The 23,871-nt window shown below is 32.9% G+C and overlaps 1 protein-coding gene across 1 annotated transcript in view; it reads right to left on the bottom strand.

Annotated features, from left to right (window-relative positions):
- Positions 1-23,395, bottom strand: part of LOC143249359 (polyadenylate-binding protein-interacting protein 1-like) — a 43,964-nt gene extending 20,569 nt beyond the window's left edge. Inside the window, exons 1-3 of the mRNA XM_076499072.1 lie at positions 23,099-23,395; positions 17,043-17,155; positions 8,409-8,612 (exon numbers count right to left, since the gene is read on the bottom strand). Of these exons, the coding sequence (XP_076355187.1) occupies positions 8,409-8,612; positions 17,043-17,155; positions 23,099-23,237 (456 nt within the window). The 5' untranslated portion in view covers positions 23,238-23,395. The remainder of the gene's footprint in view (positions 1-8,408; positions 8,613-17,042; positions 17,156-23,098) is intronic.
- Positions 23,396-23,871: the final 476 nt, after the last annotated feature.

Raw genomic sequence — 23,871 nt, forward strand, 5'->3', positions numbered from 1 at the left:
ACTTAGAACTATATCTATGTTTTAGTACAGTGGTTCCCAACCTTTATTATGCCCTGTACCCATAAAATTTTAATATGTTCTCGCACCCCTCACAGTAATTATTTATTTAAGAATAAAGGTGAAGGTGGCCAAAACAAATGTTATCTCGCACCCCTGGTTGGGAACCACTGTATTGGTAGAACAAAGGAACTGAACAAGAGGGGCAGAAACCTAGGAAGTACCAGAACAACTTAGTAAAAGATAGAAGTACAAAAAAGTGAAAAGCAGCTGACAAGGCTGAAAGGAAATTTACTTAATGGTAAATATCACTGAATGAACTAGTTCTAAAACACATGCCACTTTCATAAAAGACAGATAGAGTAGAAGGGTAACACAAATGGGATAACAGAGAACTACTTAGCTTTACACTCACCATTATACTGGTACAGGTATGTTGACAATATAATTGCTCGATTCACGTCTATAGAACAAGCACTTAGTTTTTTTTCAACCACGTTAAGTCTATACACACCCAAACATTAAGTTCACCTGTGAACATAAAAAAACTAACCAAACAGCATTTCTCAACTTCAAGATCACAAAAACTGACACACAATTCAAAACAGAAATCTAGAAAAAAAATCACCCATACTGGACTACACATTCCCTAGGACTCAACACATGAAACAAAACAAAAACTCAACATATTAAGAAACCAAATAAACACAGCCACAAAACTATGCTCATCTGATAAAATTAACAAAATAAAACACTATATCCTCCAAAAACTGTTAAAAAGTTATACACACACACACACACACACCTAGATCAACAACAAACAAACAATAAATCCCAAGATACAACAAATTACAAAACCCAATACTGCTGCACAAAAAATGTTGCAGACATCAGTGGAAAAAATAATCAATATCTGGAAAAAACAAAAAGACAACACTCCAGTAAACATCAAATGTATTACAAAACTATGTACAAAATTAAAGTCCATATTATGTAAAAACTACACTGACAAACACAACAACAACATTATTTACAAAATACAATGCAACAACTGCCATGACTTCTATATTGGAGAAACAAGCAGAAAAATGGAAACTAGATTCAAAGAACAAAAACAAACAACACCTTTGCACGTTTTTGAACATTGCAAATCAAATAAACACAACCATAGAAAACACCAGATACTAAGTACGGAAACAAATATAAACAAACACAATATCAAAGCCCTACTTACACAACTAAAACCAAAATTAAACCAATATAAAGGAACACCTTTATACCTATGCTAATTAATAACTTAACATCTAACTGCAACACCCCTTACAATCTTGTACCCATTTATACTCTTGTCCCTAAGACAGTGCCCGGCAATGGTCAGTTACAAACTCTCTCTTCGTTAACCTGAAGATGACCTAAGAAGGTCAAAATTTTGTTCTCTGCTTTATTATTAAAAAGTACTAATATCCATACCAGCCATTCTGAGATACATTTTTATTTCAAGTGGATTTCTTGTAATCAAGAAGTACTGAAGAAAATTCTGTGAGGCTAGTCTAGAAAAAAAAAAGGTGTTTCAAAGATGTGACAGTCCTTAAGAGAGAGAAAAATCTTTTATATGGAAAGTCCAGAAAAGGCAAGACTCATGACTAGATGTTCCATATCCTGCATACAGATGTGAAAGGTTGAGCCAGAGTCAAGAACTGAAAAAGACTCCAATGTGGAACAAGTATGGAGATGGAGTTGGGAAGGAGTTGAAAAACGTAACTGGTCAAATCAGATGAGTCACGTCTTGGTGGAGAAGTGGCATTGACAATAATGAGGCCAAGAGAGAAAAGGAGAAGCTAATCATCCATAATAATCGAAGCAAAGGTTAAGGTTGTGTATGCCCACCACAAACATAAGCCAAAATGATGCCACAGGAGAGAGCTTGAAACTAGCCCACCTGATCTCATGGAACAAAAAGAAGGTATTTGAGATGTTGAACATGGCAATCCACAATCTAGGGGAAAGACTACCACCAGCGAGGAAAAATTCATTCCACCTTGAACTGAGGAACCACCACATATTGATTCAGAGAGAAAAAGATTGATGACAGGATCTCATCCTTTTGGAGATAATTTGTAGTTAAGCACAAAGCAACACACAGTGGAATTACATTGTGTCCACCCTGAGTATCAATACTTAGTTTTCAGTGTAGTAAATCCACAGAAAGACTGCTGTGCCATTAGGGGGTTTCTGGAAAGAAACTAAAGAGACTATAATAAAATCCTGTGGTGGAACAAATGATTCTCTTTTGGTTCTCATGTCTAAAAGATTTGATACCACAACCTTAAGATGTAGAAGATGTTGAGGATTGGAAAGAAGCAAAAATGGGTAATGAGAGAAAGGGCATGTGTAAGAACCTGAGTGACCCATCAGTCAACTGCAAAAGAGAACCAACTGTTTGCAAACAGAAAAAGACATGCATATGCAGGGCCTGAGTAAACTGGACACAAATGGGTCATGTAAAGGCCAACCTGACAAGAAAAGGGATGGAAGGAATTAGAAGAGGGACAAGAGAACTGAAAAAAAAGAGAGAGAGGTGAAGGATCAATAGGGTCGAGGAATGAGATTGAAACAAAAGAAACCATTAGAGACAAGAAATCAGGAAGATAAAAAAAGATTGGTGTTGGCCCAATTCTCCAAGGCATTAGTAACACTCAAGACTTCAAGGCAAAGAAAAGAAGCCAGACAGAATTCATGGAGGTAAAAAATGGGGAAGATAAATACAGAGAGATGAGTATTACTTTCCAGAAGGTTTCAACAACAGTAGTTTCAAGAAAAAAAACAAAACAAACTCTAATCAAGGCACTGAAAAAAAAATTATATACCCAGAAATACTATTGGTTATTGGTATCACAGTATAGGGCTTGAGATAGGAGAGGCAAAAAAGTGTAAGTAATGAATGAAGTGGATAAAAAGAAAAGGCAAAAACAGAAACAAAACAAAAACTGAGTGATAAAGAGCATTATCAGAGAAAAGATCAGTCCTCCAAGTGGGTATAAGAAACTTGATGGATTATAAGTCCAAGAATGGAAAAGAGAAAAGGCTAAAACCATGTACGAGGCATTGGGGAAGGAAGAAAACCAAATTAACCTCTCAGAGTGAGAGCCATGTTGTGAGGAATAGTAAGAATCAAAACACAGGAGAAATAGAAAGTAAAGAAAAAAGAGAACTGCAGATGGAACTTTGTCCTCAGTAGTGTAAAGAGACAAAAAAAGTATCAAATAATCCAGAACATAATAAACTTTCACAGCAATATTTTCTACAGTCAAAGAGCTAAACTGATTAAGTTCAAAATGAAAGAAATGCATTGTCAACTCTTTCAGCACAAGATCAGTCCCTAGAACTGACCACATAACCATTTTGTGCTTATTATAATTTTCATTCTATTAATTTTAAGTTAATAATTGTATATTCACAAAATTTGGCAGGTAATTATATATAATCAGTAAACAATGCAAGGCTTTCATAGGCAAAATATCAATTTTTTTTATTAAGTCTCAAGGCTTGTTAAACAAGATTTTTCCCATGCATGTTTTTCTTTTTGCATGTTGTCTATTCAACATGCAAAGTGATTTTCATTTTAAGATTAAAAATACTTTCATGCATCAGAAAATATTCAGATTTTACATACAAAATCCTTATTATGTTCAGATAGTTTTTCAAATGTTTCTTAAAAAAAACAACTTTATATTTTATATTATTTTTCACTAACAATCTCTGTAGGGGTTCAATGGATTTGATCAATCTCATAGCCACCACACAGTTAGGAAATTAATATAAATTATGCCTTTTTCATTCTAGAATGACTACAGATTACAAAATGAAAACAGAAATGTTTAAACTAAATAGCTTAAATCTCATAACATTATACATTTTCTCTCTCTCTCTCTCTCTATATATATATATATATATATATATAACACAGAAGTTACAACAATGCAATGCACATGCACTCATGTTACAATACCCAATAATATGAAATTGACCTTCAGTTTTTATAAAGTGACCTACCTTGGCTGTGTTTTAGTGGACTAGTATTTGATATAATAGTCACAGTTCAAATATCATAAATTGAGTATATTGATTATTACTATTTAGAAATAAATTCTTAAACTTATGTTTCTTAACATTATACATTTCTCTCTCAATAAAGCACACAATCACCACTTTTAGTTACGATCTTTGTACTCGAATGCTGCTTGTCTTAGCTTGCTAAGCCTTAAGAAATTTTGAATATCGAAAATGTGAAACGAAATAATTTGTTTAGGTTTTTATATACACACACATACACACACGTGATTAACCCCAAAAAATTACTAATTACTTCATTGATACAACAGATTTCCATTGTAATTTATCAAATTTAATAACTAATCTGTACTTGAATCTACAAAAATGTGACATCACAAAGAGATTAAAAACTCAACTTGCCAACTCAAATGTTTGTCTCAAAAGAAAGAGGACACTGAGCTTCCAAATGGTTATTGACACATCATACATAGAAGTAGGTATGTATAAATGACCATTCTCAAAGAGGTGAAAACATAAATGGGGGCCATTGTATTTGGTTCACTAAATATAGTGATAACTCAGCAAATAGAAAAGATAAAAGGTTTTTATTTTATATTCAAACTTGTCAATATCAGTAATTTTAGTTTCTAATTTGTACAAAATTTGGACTTTGTAATTTGACATCAGAAACATCTAATTTGAACCAGTGCTGCAATAAACATGCCATGCAACACAAAAATAGATGTATGAGTGTTTACTATTTACTTTTAAATTTAGAAATTAATGTATAATAGGAAAATTTAATAAATTCACAAAATAAAATTTTAAATACAAGTTAACAAATGTGCTTGTGTTTTCTTATAGCAAAGCCACTACGGGCTATCTTCCGAGTTCACTGAGAGGAACAGAGTCCCTGATTTTAGCATTGTAAATCTGTAGACTTACTATTGCACCAACAGGGAACAATAAATGTGATGGCATGGCCTTTGACCATGACACATCTGGAAAGGATCGAAGATAGTACTGAGAAAAGTTACTATCAAGTGCAAGTGCTTATGCAGATCTACTGCATGTGGAGCATGCATTAACATCCTATTAGAGTTATTTTCACATAATGATTAGATCATGCACTCATAGCATAAAATCTCAGTGGCAGAAGTGAATGGAATAGCTACTGTGTGCAGAAACACAAAACTACTTTTCTGGAATTATCCAAATTTATACGCAAACAAGTTAAAAACTGCCATTACTGTTTGGAACATTAATTCCCTTCAACAGAAATATTTGTTGGAAACTGCTGTCTCTGCCAATAAAACTAAGCACACAAATGTAATAGGCCCATACATTTACGTTTATTCTTTTTATTAGTTATAATTATGTTCAAAGCTATAGCAGAGAGAAGTAGCCTTACCAGTAGATAGGACAAATTTATTTTGTATCTCAGCAAATCTAGAATGTTAGAAGTTCCATTATATATTTTGACCTGTCAATATCTACAGTGTGTTCCTAACTGACCAAACAATGCATATAAATGATTCAAGTAATTTTACAAAGAAGAAGAGAAAAGTAAGATGAACCAAATGACACAAACTGAAGACAGTATTTATTTAAATAATTCCTTTGAAAGTTAGAAACTAAAACCCAAATAATGTAACAATTTGAATTATGAACAATTATAATGCCAGGCTTACTGACATACATTTATAACAAAGATGTTTAATTAAATTTTGTATACATCTCTGTAAAAATGTTGTAATGTGTACTTCAACTAACTATATGCACAGTTACTAGTAACTAAAATCATATGAAATGTAGACATTTTTCATACAGTTTATTCGCTTGAAATGTTCATTATAAAATTAAAAAAATAGTTATATGCTCATAATGCAAATTTGCAAATACAGCTTAATCCTATGACTACCGGCTTTTAATTTATTTAGTAAATAATGTTGCTCTCATCATATTTCATTCCAAAAAATAAAACTATGGATGAAATTGTTCAAAATTTTGACAGGAACTTTCCTAAAAGTATGTAGTTTCAGAAAAATACATCTAATTTGAATTTTTCCAAGAATTCTAATAAAAATGCATTATTTAATGTAGTTATTCATATCCATGCTCTGAATAGTTCACCTGCAAGTTGATTTTTGTAGGAAGTATAAAGCACTTTCTTAGTTTCACATTTAATGTGCATGATCTCCAGAATTTCATAACTGAATATCAAAAGATTTAAGGTACAGTTACAACAGAAAGTATTCGTACCCCTGCATCTTGAGTGGTTTTTTCCTCATAACTTAAAAAGTATCATGATTAGGATAATGAAAGTACAGTATATTATAAATATTACACTAACACACATTTACATAAATTTTAATGTAAATTGAATGACAAATAAACTCTTTATAAACAAATAACCAAACACAGGAGAGGCAGAAAGTGTTCATGCGTCTACTTTAAATGGTCAATTGTGTAGCCTTTCAAGTGAATTACCTGGCACAATCTCTCCTCATAGCCCTCCATGATCGTTTGACAGTACTTGACTGGTATTTTCTTCCATTCTTTATTACAGAAAGCCTCCAACTCTTGCAAGATTTTCAGATGACGCTGATGAACCCTGGTCTTAAACTCATACCAAACATTTTCAATTGGGTTGAAATTGGGTGACCATGATGGCTACTTCAGAATGCTTATATGGTTCCTCTGCAACCAGGATTTCACATATTTCGATGTGTGCTTAGGGTCATTGTCGTGCTGGAAGATCCAACAACACCCAAGCCACAAGTTCCTAGCATCATTCTTGATGTAAATGCCTAATATATCAACGTTGTGTAGCAATACTGGAAAGAGACACACAAGACTTGTATTTTACAATAATTCGGTTTTTTTAAGTCACTGGACAGTTGTTTCCTGTTTGCATGATGACCAAGTAGATAATGATGGAGACGGTGCTAAATTGCTGAAAGTAAATTTTTTGCTGGCTAAATTCCAATAATTATGAACCCAGAAACTAGTTCTGAAATGGGATAATGTAGTTTATTTGCCAAACTAAACAAAGTTTTCATGGGAATATCAGTTTTTCACACGTTCTGAAATGTACAAACACTTTCTGCTCCTCCTATTTTTGGTTTTTGTTTATAAAGAGTTTATTTGTCGTTTAATTTACATAAAAATTTATGTAGACGTGTTAGCATAATATTTATAATATACCATACATTTATTAGCCTAATCGTGATACTTTTTAAGTTATGAGCAAAAAAACCACTTGGGACACAGGGGTACGAACACTTTCTGTCGTATCTGTCAATATTTATATTTCAGTTTCCATTTTCCCTGTTATATCACAAACTATGTATTATCAACAACATACAGAGCAATGAAAAATTTCAAATTAATAAACTGAAATAGGTGCATACCTCTCAACTCCTCATAAAAATCCACTAAAACACTCTTTCTTATGTGTAATTTCAAATCTTTATCTTTTCACATATAGTTTATTTTTAATTTTGCTTTCAACTTCATCTATTATCATTTCTACCCATATGTCAACTGATGCCTGTAGGGCTTTGAAGGTACTTTGATAGTCTCCCCAAAACAAGATGGCACTTATACATACACCATCTTGTTTATTACCTTCCACACCCTACCAACAAGTTAAAAACTTATAAAAAGTTAAAATGCACAGAATAAATAATTGACTAAAATATCTAAATACACTTTAATTACTTCTCTAACTATAGCACATTTTAGGTAAAAACCACTAAGTGCTACATTTCATCTAGCAGACAACAGTATGACTGGCAGTTGCATGTACATCCATCAGAAAAATTGCACACCGATGTCAGATTAACTTCTAGTGTATATAGCAGTTTATATTGAGCTCTTTCTAACAACTTTATACACTTGTGCCAACTAACTACATGTACCTTAGATCTCATGGCAATGTATAAAACGAAATGGCAACAGTCAAGGGTTGGAAAATGTATTTCTTTTCCAAGTGAATACAGTTGTAGGACTTTGGATATCATCAAATAGGTCAGCTACATGAACTTAGCATATACACAACCATGTACATTACCAGCTTACGTGGCCAAGAGTGAACCACTAATAGTCGAGACTTACGAAAACTGCACTTAAGTATTTTGTTCTAAATGTTTCCTTTGAGACATGCCACACAAAGTTATATTTATTTTTTCATTAATATAAGCACAAACAATTGCATATTAACATAATGATCAGGGGGTTTGTAATAAGTTTTTTTACTTATTATGTCAAAAAATAAATACTTGTTACTTACTATTTTAGGGTCTGTTTCCAATTTTGAATACTTGTATCATCTAAAGAGTATATCTGTTACTTACTTGATCAAATATTGTATTTGTAATAGCACGCATTGTCTCCTCATTCGACACTGATGATTTAAGTTTATCAGTCATAGTCTTAACCCGAGACTCATATTCTCCTGGACTTAAAGTAATTTGAAGAATGAATTCCCTCAGTACTGAAACTGCATAACAGTCAGATTCAAACCCAACACCTTCTTTGTTGTATTTTCTCACTGTTTCCTAAGAACAAAATGGAAAATTTTAATAACAAGCATGAACTTTTCTGCTTCATATCTTAATGACAATTAAAACACATTTAAGCAGATTTTGTACTTGAAACCCAATTCTCAGGTTGTTAACAAACTATTTATATTTCAATATTTTAAGCTAATTTTCTTTATTTAAACATAAAAGGAAAACTGTTTTCAGACTGTAAAACATTTTTCATTAAATAATTCAAAAAATCATGAAAAACAAAATTTATTCTATAGAATTAAATAATACATGGTAGAACAGCAGAAGAATGTTAAAAATGACACTACTCTGAACTTTGCAAAAATGCAATATTGATTTCTGCATTTATTCTTACACTAATTAGAGTTATAACATGATAAAATATTGATTATAAAATATTTTTAGTTGAAGTTAGTCAACTTCAATTTGAAATGATGTGTAGAGAAAACTGATACAATTTTACCAGAAACAGATTTCAGGAAGAAGGAGACAAGAATGAAAATGCCAAATCAAATCAAAATCTGAACCCAACTTGTAAAAGTGGAAGGGGAAAGGTCATAAACAGAGGAATGTTGTCATAGCATAAAAAGGTAATGTGAACCATGGAAGGAAGCCATGTGAACAATGTAACAACAAAGAACACATACAAGTCCAACCAAGAATAAAGATGGGACATGGAAGGAGGAGAACTCATCAAGAGGAAAGAATTACCTTCATGAGCTGCAAGTTTTGGGGAGAAATTGTATAGCATGAGTTACACATCAATGGCAAATGTATCAGACCGACAATGCCCACAGTCTAACAGAAGCAAGAAATAAGTCTTAAAGGATAAGTGAAACAAGGAATATGAGGATAAAAGTTTAAATGGATTTAGAGTGAGGTAGTTAAAAACAACCTTGACACTCAAATCTAGAAGAACTGTCTGACTAGGAGGTCTATAAATCTGGAAGGAATGCAACAAAAGTGTAAGGGAATGTAAATACCAAATGGTACTGGGAACATAGGTGTAGGATAAGGCTGCTCTATAACCAGTTTTCCCATGAAGAAAAAAGGTTGACCTTTCAAAAGCACTCGGGTTATAGGGTTTTTATTTAGTTCAGCAGTAAAACTATAGAGAGGATTCTGTGTGCAACCACTGAACCCATAGCAGAACTCAAAGAGTAAAATATTACTCAGCTGTGCTAATGATTTCTTTTATTTTAACTTATTATGCTACATGTTTGATTCTGCCTGTGGTACACGAACAGTAATCAGAGAAAACCTGACTTTCATCAAACCAACATATGGTCTGTATCAAAGTGGAAATCCCAAATTTTGTTTGACATGTGTTTGAATTGAGATCATGAAAACTCCTAGATCAGATATAAAAATGTCTAAACAGTTAGATATAAAGTTTTTTTCAAATGAAGGTTGAAGCAACAACATCAACTGATGGTGGAAAATCCATTTCCAAAAGAAAAGACAGCTCTGAAAAAACTGAAGCTTGCAGCAGTGATCAGACTGTCAGTGTGAAAAAAAAACAACAACCACAATTTTCACAGAGTTGTTAAAGAAACTTGGTTTTCAGTTTCCTTGGCTGGAACATGTTTCCCAACAAAATACATTTCATTGCAAATCATGCAGGGACAACATGGAGACAAATTTTATGCTACCACTGGGAAAACTACTACTAAGCCTAAAAATGACTTGGTGAAGCATGCACTGTCAGAAGATCATCACAGTGCAGTAGCATCACAAGTTTTGAAGAAGGACATTCAGGCACAGATGGCCACATTACTTGTACAAGCAAAGGAAGCCATCCCAACTGTGAAGTTTCATTCCCTCCTTTCACTACAAGTATTCAATGTAAAAATATTCTTCATTCTAGTATAAATAAGCTACTTTGATTTCTACAGTATTTTCTTAAAACAAAAGGCAATTTGAAAATTTTCTAAAAGTGAAGCATTTTGAAAATATCTATCAAAAATTAAGTAGCTAGCCAACTCTTCCAAATATTTGTTTATTACTTTAATTGGTGGTCTTATTTCAAAACACAAGTTCTTGTATATTTGTTAACAGGGAGTGACCTCTCTAAAGAAACTACGGACTCAGTCACAAAGTGGAACAGAGAGCTTCATACACACCAACAGCCAGTCTCTAGATGATATGTACAGTGCCCTAAATCATGTAGTTCAGGATGAAATGCAGGCAGACTTTCGGGCATCACCTTTCCCATTTTTTGCTCTTGAAGCAGATGAAGCAACTGATGCAGGAAACACCTCTATACTGATAATTTATATCAGGTATCTTTCATCATTAGGCGAGGTTAACAGTCGATTCATTGCTGTGCGTGAGCTGACCAACACTGGGGCTGATTCTATCTACAACACAATGCAATCAGTCATGACAGATCGAGGATTGTTTGATGTTGACTTGGTTGGACTTGCAACTGATGGTGCAAATGTCATCGTGGGAATAAAAACAGGTGTTGCTACAAAATTTAAGGAGGAATGCCCCTGGATAATAACAAGTCATTGTTTGGCACACAGATTACAGTTGGCAGCTGAAAAGGCAGCAAACCAGGTGCCATACCTTGTGAAGTACATTTCAGTTTTGAACCAGTTTGCAAAAAGCCTGAAATATTTTCAAGTTGTGTCGGGTTCTGGAGGAGAGCAAAACAACAAAATCAAGCAAGTGTTCTTCGCACAATGGCTCTCTTTTAATGATTCTGTCCCAGTACTAGTCAACTGTATTGCATCTGTGATAAGCTGCCTGCAGGTCGTAGCAATGGAACATGGTACTCCAGACTGAGCCTTGTTACATGGTCTAGTCCAGCAAATGTCATGTTACAGCTTTGTCATGATGACACTTTTTTGGCTGATGCTGTTGGCATTCTTGTACTTTTGTCAAGATCTCTACAGAGAGCTGATTTATCTTATGATCAGGCTAAAGCAATTATTGATGGGTCAATTCTGTCAATTCAGTTGCTGGTACACATCCCTGGTCCTTACACACAGACTGCACTGAAGGAACTCCCACAAGCTCCTGATGCCAGTGGTTACACTTCTTACAGAGGCCATGACATCAAAGATATCGATAAACAATGTGAAAAGTACAGATCAGCTGCTGAGTCATTTGTTGAAGAGGTGGTCACAAGACTATAAGTAGCATTCCCAGACACTAACATCATGTCATTTTTTTCAATATTTAGCCCATGCCACAGCAGAGCAGTATCTGATGAGGATGAAGCACTGATTGAATGGCTGCTACTAAGGAACATAATTGAACATGATGCTCACAAAAACAGAAACATGAAGAGCTTCTCCCAGGAATACATCCACCAGACCCATCATACTTTTCCAAATCTGTCTCAGCTTGCAGCAATTGGATTAATAATTCCAGTTACATCCATTGACTGTAAGCGATTATAGTCATGGAAACAATCAGCTCAAAAGGAAAGAAATGATTGCTCTGCCCAAGTCTTGATGGCTAAGAATGTGAGGATGAAGCAAAAGTGCTAGATACCTGGCAAAAGTTTTCACCTAGAGTACTGGTGATGCTTGGGGTACCAGCTACTTCCTGGCTATCAGAGAGCAAGATCAAAAGGGGACCAGAATTATATTGTCCACTGGTCTTTCAAATCTTGTCCCATATGACTTTGGAACTGGTGGTAGAAGATATGCTGGTTGTGAACTTAATCCAAGATTCCTTTTGGCTTTGACTTCTTACCTGCTGGAAAGTGATGCGGGTCGAGAGTGTGGGATGCATACGAAAGTATCCCAGGCCCTTTTTTGAGCCTTCCATGCCATGTGGCAGACAGGATTCCACCACTGAAAGGATTTTGTGGAAAATGTGTCGAGCTTTTGGAAATACATTGAGCAGCTGCCCGTATGATATAGTCAGTCACTACTGCCACTCAGTCGTCTATTGATGGCTTAGAGATAATGGCAGGATCAAGTTCTGCAAGAGCAGTAAAAGAGGGCCAGTTGGCTTGATGCAGCTTTCACCAAGGCACGCAGGTCAAGTGGCATTGACTACAGCCAGTCTCTCTCAAAATGAATGGAAAATGGTCACTACCTCATGGGTTATAGTCAACCCTCCATAAAAAGTGGGAGAATAGTGAAGGGGAGCAAACTGAGAGATCAATAGCAGTAAAGGACTGATTAGGTACATGAACATATGTATGAGAATCAATATTGAAAAGAAAGGTTATGATCTGAGAGCACACACTCTATGGACCAACCCCTCCCATCAATATCATTACATCCCCAGAGGGGATTATGTCCATTAAAATCTTCCAGGATTAAAAATGGAGATGGCAAATGTTCAACAAGAGCATCAAGGTCTGATTGATCATAGATCTCTCAGTGTTGAGTACCCCACTGAGTAAACCTGAGGAACAAGAGACCAGTCAATGGAATAAACTATCTGAAACAGAAAGATGATCTGTTATGAGGTTGAAATCATCTAGAATGTGACACACAAGAAAACCCAACTCAAGCTGTTTTTTGTGAAAAGTAGATGAGTGTGTTATGAAGATTCCAGTTCTGAATAAGCTTGTAAGTCATCAATAAAATGGTATAAACACAACATTTAAAATGCAGAAGTTTGGTAAAGGCTCTGACCACCCAACAATAGATTTAAGGACCTAAAGCAAGTCTGGGAGTCAAGGTGTAAAATTGATACACAACTTCTTGGTGACAAACCAAAGCTAACATTGTGACTGATGAGAAATAGGAATATGGAGATAAACAGTTTTGGAGGAAAATCCCACCAAAGCATGATAAAATCAAGAAAACTACAAAAGCAACTGAGGAAAATAAATCAATTACAGGATCCCAGTCCCCAGTTTTCTTGAGAATTACAAAAACTTAGAGTAAAAGATAGGGAAGGTTAACTGAGAGGCTCTATTTGATAGAAGAGAACATACCACCTTGGAAAGATGCTGACTGGAAGTAAGATCCTGAGTTAAAGTTTGTTGGTACAACAGGGAAATGAATGAAAGTTCTTCTGACATAACTTGGATAACCCAAGAATTAGTAGCAAATTCCAGCCATAGGGGAACAACATTGGCCAAATGAGCTTTTACCAGTCTGAAACCCTCACTCAGATAATTGGTACAACTACCAATGATAAAACCTATATTGAAGTATTTGACAAAAAGTGGATCTCCTACTGGTTGGAAGAGGTAAAAAACACACGATTGAAAGGGCTCAGAATGAAACAAATGAGCAACCAAAGATGAAGGGTTGAATATTGCCTCACAGGTTCCACACTTGATTCCAAAGACTCAGGAACATCTCCCAAAACAGACTGATTGAGAAAACGAACCATCCATATGTCTTGACGATAAGTAGATGGTAAACTAACCTGGGATGAGAGAGCATCCCTTTACAGAAGATTCTAACAGCTAAGAAAATGTGTGTGAAGGGAGAGAGAGATAAAGAGGATAATTTTTCCAACATGGAAGTGATGAGGAAGAAGGAACTTACCCCCCCAAAAAACTATTCAGGAGATTGATGCCTCAGAAAAGAGGTGCACTGTGGACAAGTACCACAGAGAGTAGCAAGTGTAAGACAAGAGTGGTAAACTATGCATAGGATAAACACAAGATTTTTTGTGTCAGCCTCCATACAGACACAAGTGATTTCAACAGCTGATAGTGGATAAAAGGTTGATCCGCTTGATAACAAGCCCCATCAAAATGATCTGAGACCAGTACATGGTGAGGTATGCACAGCATAATCCCTGATGTAAGGAGAAGGTAAAAATGAAATACTCTGAGGAAGGAACAAAATCATATGAAATTAGGGAAATGAATGAAACAGCACAACTATGAAGCTGTATCTGAAGAGTGAGTTAGGCTAAGCAAACTATGCAGGAGAGGCTTGGGAAGGCATGGCATAGTTAGGTAGAGACAAAAGGGTAATCAAAATCTTCATTGCCATGAACAAATGTTTGGCAGATTCACAAGAAAGTCAAGAAACACTAGTACAAGAAAAATGGATCATATGACAACCAAAATCCCAACCTGAAGCCTGCGTAATTGTGCTAGAAGCAAGTTGAAGAACATTTGAAATGGTAACACAAACTTCAAACTCATCGTCAGTTTAGAAAATAAAATTAAAAAAGGTAATGATCCTATCAAATGACAGAAATAAAATGTAATGTAAAATATTGAAATATTTCTACTTCACAAAAATATCAAAGAAAAACACACAAAGAGAACACAATAAAAAACACTTGCTCTAGATCACTGCCTAACAAGAAAAGATAGTTCAGTAGAATCAATTAGACTTGCATGTGTTAAGAGGGTGCATTACACTCCTATTGGTGGAAGGTTGTCACATTATAGTATATATGTAAAACAGTTTAACCACACTGAATATGGGGTATGTGGGAGTTCCTGGCTTGTGGCATGGGAAACAAAATTTGCATATATAATGAATGAGAATAGCTATACAAGTGAAAGGAGGTAATGTATCATATTAAAAGCTATAATTCTATTCAACTACTACTTTGAGAGAAACTTGAACACATTTCTGTAGACCTAATCCATGCAAGTTATTTGTTCCAAGAGTGGTTACTACTTTATTCTAAGGTAACTTCTTGTTTGACATAATTAATTTCACCCAGCATGCAACCGTTACACTATTGTGCAGTAGCCACTCTTATTTATTGGATTACAACTCCCTTCAGTTTAACAATACAGTTCAACACAATATTTAATGTTTTTTTTGGTCTGGTTTTGTTTTTTAAAAAAGAACTTAAATTTTATGCATTCATTGCTTCTGTTATCATAGAACAGGATAACTTGGCATCAGAGAGGAAGATTTTAATGTAACCCTCCCAAAAATGGAGTCAATTCTGGATGCAATCCACACTTGAAAGTTCCCAAACATATATCAAAATTTGATTTATTAATCATTTAAGTTTTAATGAGTTTCAACTTCTTAATTTTATAAGAAAATGTTTAAAAACATTCCTCAAAGTCCTCTAGTATGAGAATTGTGACATTCTCTTGGTCTTCTCTCTCCTATAATTTATTTATCACCCCTCTTAGAAGTACAAATTTCAACAAACTATTCATTATAATATAAATGTTACTACAGCAAAGCATAACTGTTACTGCCTTCAATCACATTTATTTATGGAGTCATAAATTAGAAAATCAGCCCCACTTGCAACACCACCTGTCACAAATTGCTAATAGTTCTCCAATATTTTGACTATATTATTATAAACAAAAGAAAACTGAAGTTTTGATTTATCAAATGGCATACTGTATTACATTACTTTCAATACAAAGTATTGTCTATTTCATATGCAGTTTGAAAGTTTCCCTCATAGTGGTCATGTAGATAAGCTTATAGTAAGACTTAAAGGATCTCTTATGCCATAGTTAGAAAGAAAGATAATTATGACAGGGATCAAACATTGTTTGCTTTCTGCAAGTTACTATTCTGTGTTCTCAGATGCATTATTTAAGTAAAATAAAAATGGTGTGTACTGAGAACAATAGTATAAAGAAATTGGCTTCAATTATGTCAGCAACCAGTTAGCAAAAAAAAGTCAGACAAGTAATACATTTCTTGTTTTTCATGTACATTCTTCACAAATTCTTATAAAAGTAACTACAATTTAAAAATTACAAACTTATCAGGTTATTTAGGTATAATAATAAAAATATTAAATGAATAAAATAACTTCATGAGGTATGATCATAAACAAATCATGCATTACACCATTCAATGAGCTACATGTTTGATAAGTGACTTACAGCTTATATGGTGAGATTGTAATTAATTATTGGTCAAAATGGCAATAAAACAATAAAATTAGGTATAAACAGATGTATACTATTATCAGCTTTAAGCTATTTAGGGTAAACACTGTAGTATCCTGTTACAATCTGCAATCATCCTAGAAAGAAAAATGGGTAATTTGGTTCTGTTTTGTTTTAAACTATGTTACAAGATCATTCAAATCATCCAATAACATACAGCTATGGTAGAAAAAACAACAAAATATAAGGTTTACCATAAAAGTTTAATATTTGTTTAGGAGATTTTAAGGAAGATTTAGCAAATGAAATGCAACAATTTTCATACAACAAAATGTGTTTTTAATCTTAATGTGAAAATCATTTTGGATTCACAGCAGTCAACACTGACACCATATATTCACATCCAGATTTTTAATAAAACTAATTAATTGAAAAAATAATTTTTATGTGTACAAAAGAATATTTATGAAAGTTTACTAAATTACACGAAGATACACAAAACATTCAAAACTACAGTACAGAAACACCGATGGTCATTTTGAGGTTAAAATGCTGATGTCACGTCAACTGTGCCTTTGGTAATGGATTAAGTTGACTATAACTGAACTGAGAATGGTAATAAAAATCACAATACTTCAATTACTGGATAGTTGGAATAATTTTAAATTTACCTGATAATCAGCACACGATATGGACGAATTTGGCAGAGAACTCCGTGGAACAAATTCTTTTGCAAATGGTGAGAGACTTGAAATGTTTGGTTGTAGAACAGACACTGAGGATGCTGTAAACATTTAAAATAAAACTTATGCTTAAAATATCAGTATAAAACTTATGAAAAATGCTTCTTGTTTATAAAAGTAACATTACATATATATAAAAAAACTTTCAAATTCATAAATGCAGTATTTCTTGTATTTTGCGTAATATTCCTCATCACAAATGTCTTAAATCAGGGTATATAAATTATTATATATTTATATTATTCAAAACCATCTGAAATCACAATAAAACAAAAGCCAATATTTGTAGTTTAGTTATTTGTGATGTTAGAAAAACATGGTTTCAAGAAGGCTTGATAGAAATGAAATAAAAACTCTATAACCCAAGCACTTTCGAAAGGTAAACCTTTCTTCTTCAGGGGCAAATTGAAATACGTTTTCAAGAAAGCTTGAAAAAATGAAATAAAAACCCTATAATCTTAGAGCTTTTGAAAGGCAAACCTTTCTTCTTCAGGAACAAATTGGGAATCTATATAGTTTACGTATATTGTGAAAAAGACTATTTTCCTAACATTAGCAGTCTATTCAACTTTCATACTCACTTTTTCTGTTCTTTACCAAACAAATACATACATCTATCCTTCCAAAAAAACAATTTTAGTGAGCAAGACTTCCTCACAGATAAATGACAGTAAACCAGACCTACACAAGTAGGCTCAAACTTTAGCCAACTACTTTGATGTAAATTGTACATAACATATAAACATAAGAGATATTGTCAAAAGTGTGAAATATTTTAATCATCATCACACACAATACAGAATGATATTTCAAACTTAAGTGTCAAATTTAACAGCTGAAATTATAAACTTGGAATAACATATTTTTTAGCCTGATTTGGATGAAGTCACTATTTTCTTGAAGATTAAAATTGTTTTAGCTATTTGAAATAGTACCCTAAAATTTGTCAAGGGATTTTATTATACAACTTTATCACAAAGAACATGTTTTTACATTTTAAAAATTAGTAAGTAGAACTGGAGTTTTCTGAATGAGTGAAGAGTTCAATTAGCATGATTAAAACTAGTATAAGTGTCAGAAACAGGTACAGAAAAACAACTCACAGCCTAACTAAAAATTATCTATACATTTACAAATTTTAAGCTACATTGCAATTCACCAAAATGACACCTTTCTCAATGAAAGTCTACAGTGCCTTGAAAAGTTCTAACCCCCTGTAAAGTTTTTACATCTTGTTGCCATCTGAGCTTGCAGTTATAAAACTTTCAAAAGGGACTATATTTAGAATCTACACAATTTACTCAAAACTGAGAAAGCTAACGAAAAATGCTCATATTTTGTAAGTTAGTTTTTTCAGAGAAAATTAGAATATTATCAATTGCACAAGTATTCATCTCCCTTTTTTACAGCAACCATAAATCAGTTCAGGTGCAAAAGGTTAGTTTTAAAGGTTACAAAATTAGTGTAATGGTTTCCACCTGAATGTAATCAATGTATTTTAACTTGACTTCAGAGTAAGCACATCTGTTAAAGTCATTAACTGAAATAGTGATACCACAAACCAACCATGAAGCTTTCCAAACAAGTTTGGAATAAAGTGGAAGAAGGCTAAAAAAAATTTCCAAAGTCACTGATTATCCCTTTGAGTACTGTGTACTTGGTCATCACTCAAATAAGGCTATCCTTCCAACCTACACAACCAGGCAAGCATGAAACTGATTAGGGATGCTACAGTGAATCCAAGTTCCATTTCTGAGATGGGAGTCAGTGTTCATACATGAACAATATCCCAGTCCCTACACAAAGCTGGCATTTATGAGTGAGTGACAAGAAATAAGCCATTACTGAAAAAAAATCAGTATAAATATATTGAGTTGAAAACAAAACATGTAAATAATACTGTAGATGTGTTCAGAAGGTTTTGTGTAGTGTATGAATGGATACCCAAAATCCTATCCAGATGGGTACTTTGAACAGTTATGAGTACTCAAAATTTTTTTACCACTATTAATACAATAGCTTCTAGCCTGCAGAACACAAAACAATATGAACCATGATGCACATGTGCAATGCTATCCTTATTTTTCAAGCAAAAACATACCTGAAACTGCTGATAAAAGTTACAAATGTTTGGATGGAAAAGTAAAATAAAACAGTAAATGACATTATAAATGAGAGATGAAAACAATGTTAACCCTGAAACTTTTTTTGGCCATTGTGTGTACTATAACAAAAAAAAAAAAGTCAATGAACTATTCAAAATTTGCTGCTTGCTTAATTGGTTCTTTGTTTTCTATATTCATTACTGTCAATGGAAGAGGTAAACATTAGTATGATACAAGCAAATTTTGAGGGTATGATGAACAACTGAATAACTTGATTTATAAGATACTTAAAAATTTTTGCACACTGTTGAGCCTGAAGATCAGCGACTTTTCAGAAAATTATTGATTTCACTTTTAACTTCTGTAATATACTAGCCTCCCCTACTACCAACAGTAATTCATTCCATGAGCTAATCTCACTGCTACAAAAATAACTCTAAAGTAGTGCCTTATCTCTCTTTTCCAATTATCAAATCTGTTACCTTGAAGATTCTAGTTTAAAAACAAATCAGGTCTTTAGCCTACCAGTTTCTTGAATAATCTTGTAAATCTTCAATACAATCACACTTACCTTTTTTTTTCTCTCAACAGAATAACTTAGAGATCTTCACCCACCCTATTGAGACAACCCTTCCATCCCAAGAATCATTTTAGTTGGCCTTCTTTAAAACCTTTCCATTACCTCAATATCCCTTTTTAAATAAGGAAATCAAACCTGGTTACACCATTCCAAGTGCAATCTAACTAGTGATCTGTATTTGGTTTCCAATCAATATACCAAAAATTCTACTAGTTTTACCATTACTACTAACAGAGCACTACTTTAATAGCTTGAGTTAAACAGTATGATACAATAAACAAGGACTTTATGCTAATTACAAATGTTATAAAGAATAACAGCTTTATAAGCACAAACTAAATAAGGAAAACAATACAAATATATAAAAATATAAAATTAATTACCTGACTGGTTCTGACACAATGTAGATCATTTTCAACTTATAAAAGTTGTTAATCTTTATACAAATTATAACCAAAATGTATTATCTTCACTTCCTATAATTAAAGGTCATATGTTAAAATGTCTTTTTATCTTATCGATTGATCCAATTCATTCTATAATACCTCAATATGGCCACAAATAACAGTCCAATGTAACTGCCAAATTTCCTAATAATGCTCCTATCAATATCATAAAATGTAAATAAGAAAAAGCAAAAGTCCAAGCATTCCATTAGTAACAAGAGTCTAGTCTGACTGAACTCCATTAATAACTTCTTGCTTTCACTCACTTAACCTTTCTACAACTCAATTTACTAGTCTTTCCCAACCTCTACCCATGTGATTTTCTTAGCTACACTTTTGTGTGGCATTTTCTCAATAGATGATTGAAATTTTAAGTACATGATACCCAAATCTTTAGAATCATCCAATTAATGCATAACATTCTCAAAAAAGATCACTAGATTAGTATGTTTTCCTTTTAATGACTCTACATTAATTTTCTTTTATCATGTCATATTTTACTGAATAATCTTGCAAAGACTCTTATCAATCTCTAGCAATTTTTCCACTAGAGAAATAAACCTGGTTTATAATTTCAAGGCTACTCTTATACTCCTCTGCCACCTGTCTACTGACCCAATCGAAAGTGATAGGAGGCTCAAAATTACAATCCATTCTATTATCTAACAAAAAAGAAAAAATATATCTGTCCAAGTTTTTAAATTCATATGAATTGCTCCAAAATAGTTTTGCATTTCATTTTAAGTATTAAATGTTTTTTTTTAAATAAACTATTCTTCATAAAATTAGTTTCATAATGAAGATGATTATATACTTAGGATTGTCATGTTTTAATAAAATTACTTTAGATTATTTTACAGAACAAGAACAATTTATTAAGTATAAAGAGCTCATAAAAATAAATTCTGCTGAAAAATGGTTCAATATTCTTTTTAAATGTGAAAGAAATATTAAAGCAGATTTATGATTAAACAGGCCAAAATTAACAAATTAAATTGTAAAGCAAAAGTGCAAGTTTACCTTAGTACTGTAAATGAAATCACTGAAAGTTGCAACACATTACTAAAATAATAAAGCTACAGCATATAGATTTTCATTCCTTACTTTATCATCATTTAATTAAAAGTTAAAAGAGTAAAACAGTTTTTACCTATCACGTGTGTGTGTGTGTGTGTGTGTGTGTGTGTGTGTGTGTGTGTACTAGGACTAGGTGATAGCCTCATTCCCCAAGCTAAATAATCTGTAGATGAAGTAGATGTTTACAAATTGCTACAATAGATGATTATTTTAATTATTGTTGGAAAGGTAACTAAGAAAGTATGGTAAAGTTATTTATTGTGTAGTCAGTCAACATATTTCTTTTTAACATCTGAAAATTTACAAGAGATGAATGTACTGTTTAACAATACTCTTGCAGTGATCAGAGGAATATTGATCACAATAAATTTTTCAACAGTTTTCAAACTTAATCACTAAAATTTTCCCTATCTTAAAAAACAATATTTTCTTGAACCCTGTAGATTAATCACTGTAAAAAGTTTACAAATGCACGACTGATAAAATTAACCTGAAAAGTCTACTTTGGATCTTTAAAATTATTCACCTCTATTAAATCAATGAAACATTTTCACATAAAGTACTGGCAGAAGTATCAAATGATTAACTTGTTTTGCATTTAAACAATTATTTCTTATTTTTTTTTTTTCCTTTTACTTTACATTCATAATCCCCTATGCCTTTAAAACACAAAAATAACACTTAAATGCTCAACCAGTATTATAACAAGTGTGATAAATATAATTTTACACACTATCAGGCTTTAATATATTTTTTGGAAATGATGATGCATCAACCATGCATTTAATAATGACAAATAATCAGTATATCAAACTGCTATTTCATGCTGCAAATAGTCGCACAGCATATTTTGCCTAGTTGTACAAAAAAAAAGGAAAAATAAATACTGTGCTGTAGGCATAAAACAAAGGTTTGAATGCATCACAAGTCATAATATATTTCTTTTAGAACTGCATTTTGTAGTTATAAAGGATATAAGATTTCACAAAACATGCACAAGTCATTATATGCATATTTCCTTCACATTTTTCATTACCTGATAGATAGTCAAAGATGTCAACTGTGTAGCATGAATTTAACTACTGATATAATCTGTAAAATGAGGCAATTCTGCAAAGAAGTAAATTACAGGTTCACTTTACATAATGAACCAATTGTGAGTAAGTTAAAATATGGCCAAATCTGTATGATAATGTGTTGCAGGAACCTGATTCTACAAATCATATGTTCTGTATAATATATGACCAATCACTTTTCAATGCTCATCTACTTCCTTCCATGTTAACTGAATTGGGTAAAATCTGGTGTCTGCAACATAATATGCAGAACTGACATTTTACTATTAGTATTACAAAAATTCGACCCTGTTGTATAGAATGAAACCATTATACTGAATCAAACTTTTATGTAAAATGAAAGCATATTTTAACTCATTCCAAAGAATTCATCCTTTATGCAGAACACATCCTATTTCATACTCATTATGTAGGATTGACATCTTCAATATCTTTTTCACTCTCGATTAGTTGTGCAAATAATGCAAAATGGCACTCCCCAAGTCTAACACACATTTTGAATGAACTAGGAAGTACTGTAACAAACAATAGTGTAAGTGCAACATCAAAACTAATTAACTGACATTTTCGGCTACACTTTCAACTAAATTGATGTTCGGATAGAATTGCGATCACCATTCGTTTGGCTTCACTAAGTTACAACATACATGTAAGCCTACTGACGAATACTAAATATTACTACTTTCAGGTCAGGCATTACCGTTAGTGCTACTGTTACGGTTGTCCGGAGTCTGAGATTCCGTACTAACGTCATTTGTACCGGGTTGATGAAGATCTTTTACATTTTTTGGAATACCTTGCTTTCTTCCTCTCGTAGGTGAGTCACCACCACCTTCCATCGTGTATGATTTACTCACAAATTGAATTATATCTGTGCTCTTACAATTATATAACGTACGATACAACGTTACTCATTAATCATTATTAACGTTATCCACCACGTACAACGTTTCTAACCCCAAAATCTCATCTATTCTCGTCCGTACGAGAGTTTTCACTTGGAAAAAAGAGGTTAATTAACACCCTTGGAAGTTAGTGTTAATTTACTTGTTTATATTTAAAGTAAACAACAATAAAATACTGAAATATAAAGTATAGTAGTCCTGAGTTTTGAATGGCTCTATACAAATATGAATCACAGAAATATGAGAAATACATGTATGTATATATGAATTTAAAAAATTCCAAAGAACGTTTGCTAAGATGGCAACACAAAACAATTAGCCCCCGCGAGCTCAGAAGCAAGATTGAGAGCTTCTAACGCCAAAAAATTGGGTTTCGATATCCGTGGTGGGCAAACTACAGATCGTTCTTTGTACAAATTTGTGCTTAACAATAACAAAGCAATTACAATCAACTAATGTTAATTCTAATGATAAAGTTTAAAAAATCAACATGACATACCTTTTGCAGGAAAAATGGAAAACCTGCAAAAATAATTAATATAATTTAAATCATGTGTAAAAAGGACAG

This window comes from Tachypleus tridentatus, chromosome 4 (genome assembly GCF_004210375.1).
Source record: "Tachypleus tridentatus isolate NWPU-2018 chromosome 4, ASM421037v1, whole genome shotgun sequence".
In the NCBI taxonomy this organism is placed as follows: Eukaryota; Metazoa; Arthropoda; class Merostomata; order Xiphosura; family Limulidae; genus Tachypleus; species Tachypleus tridentatus.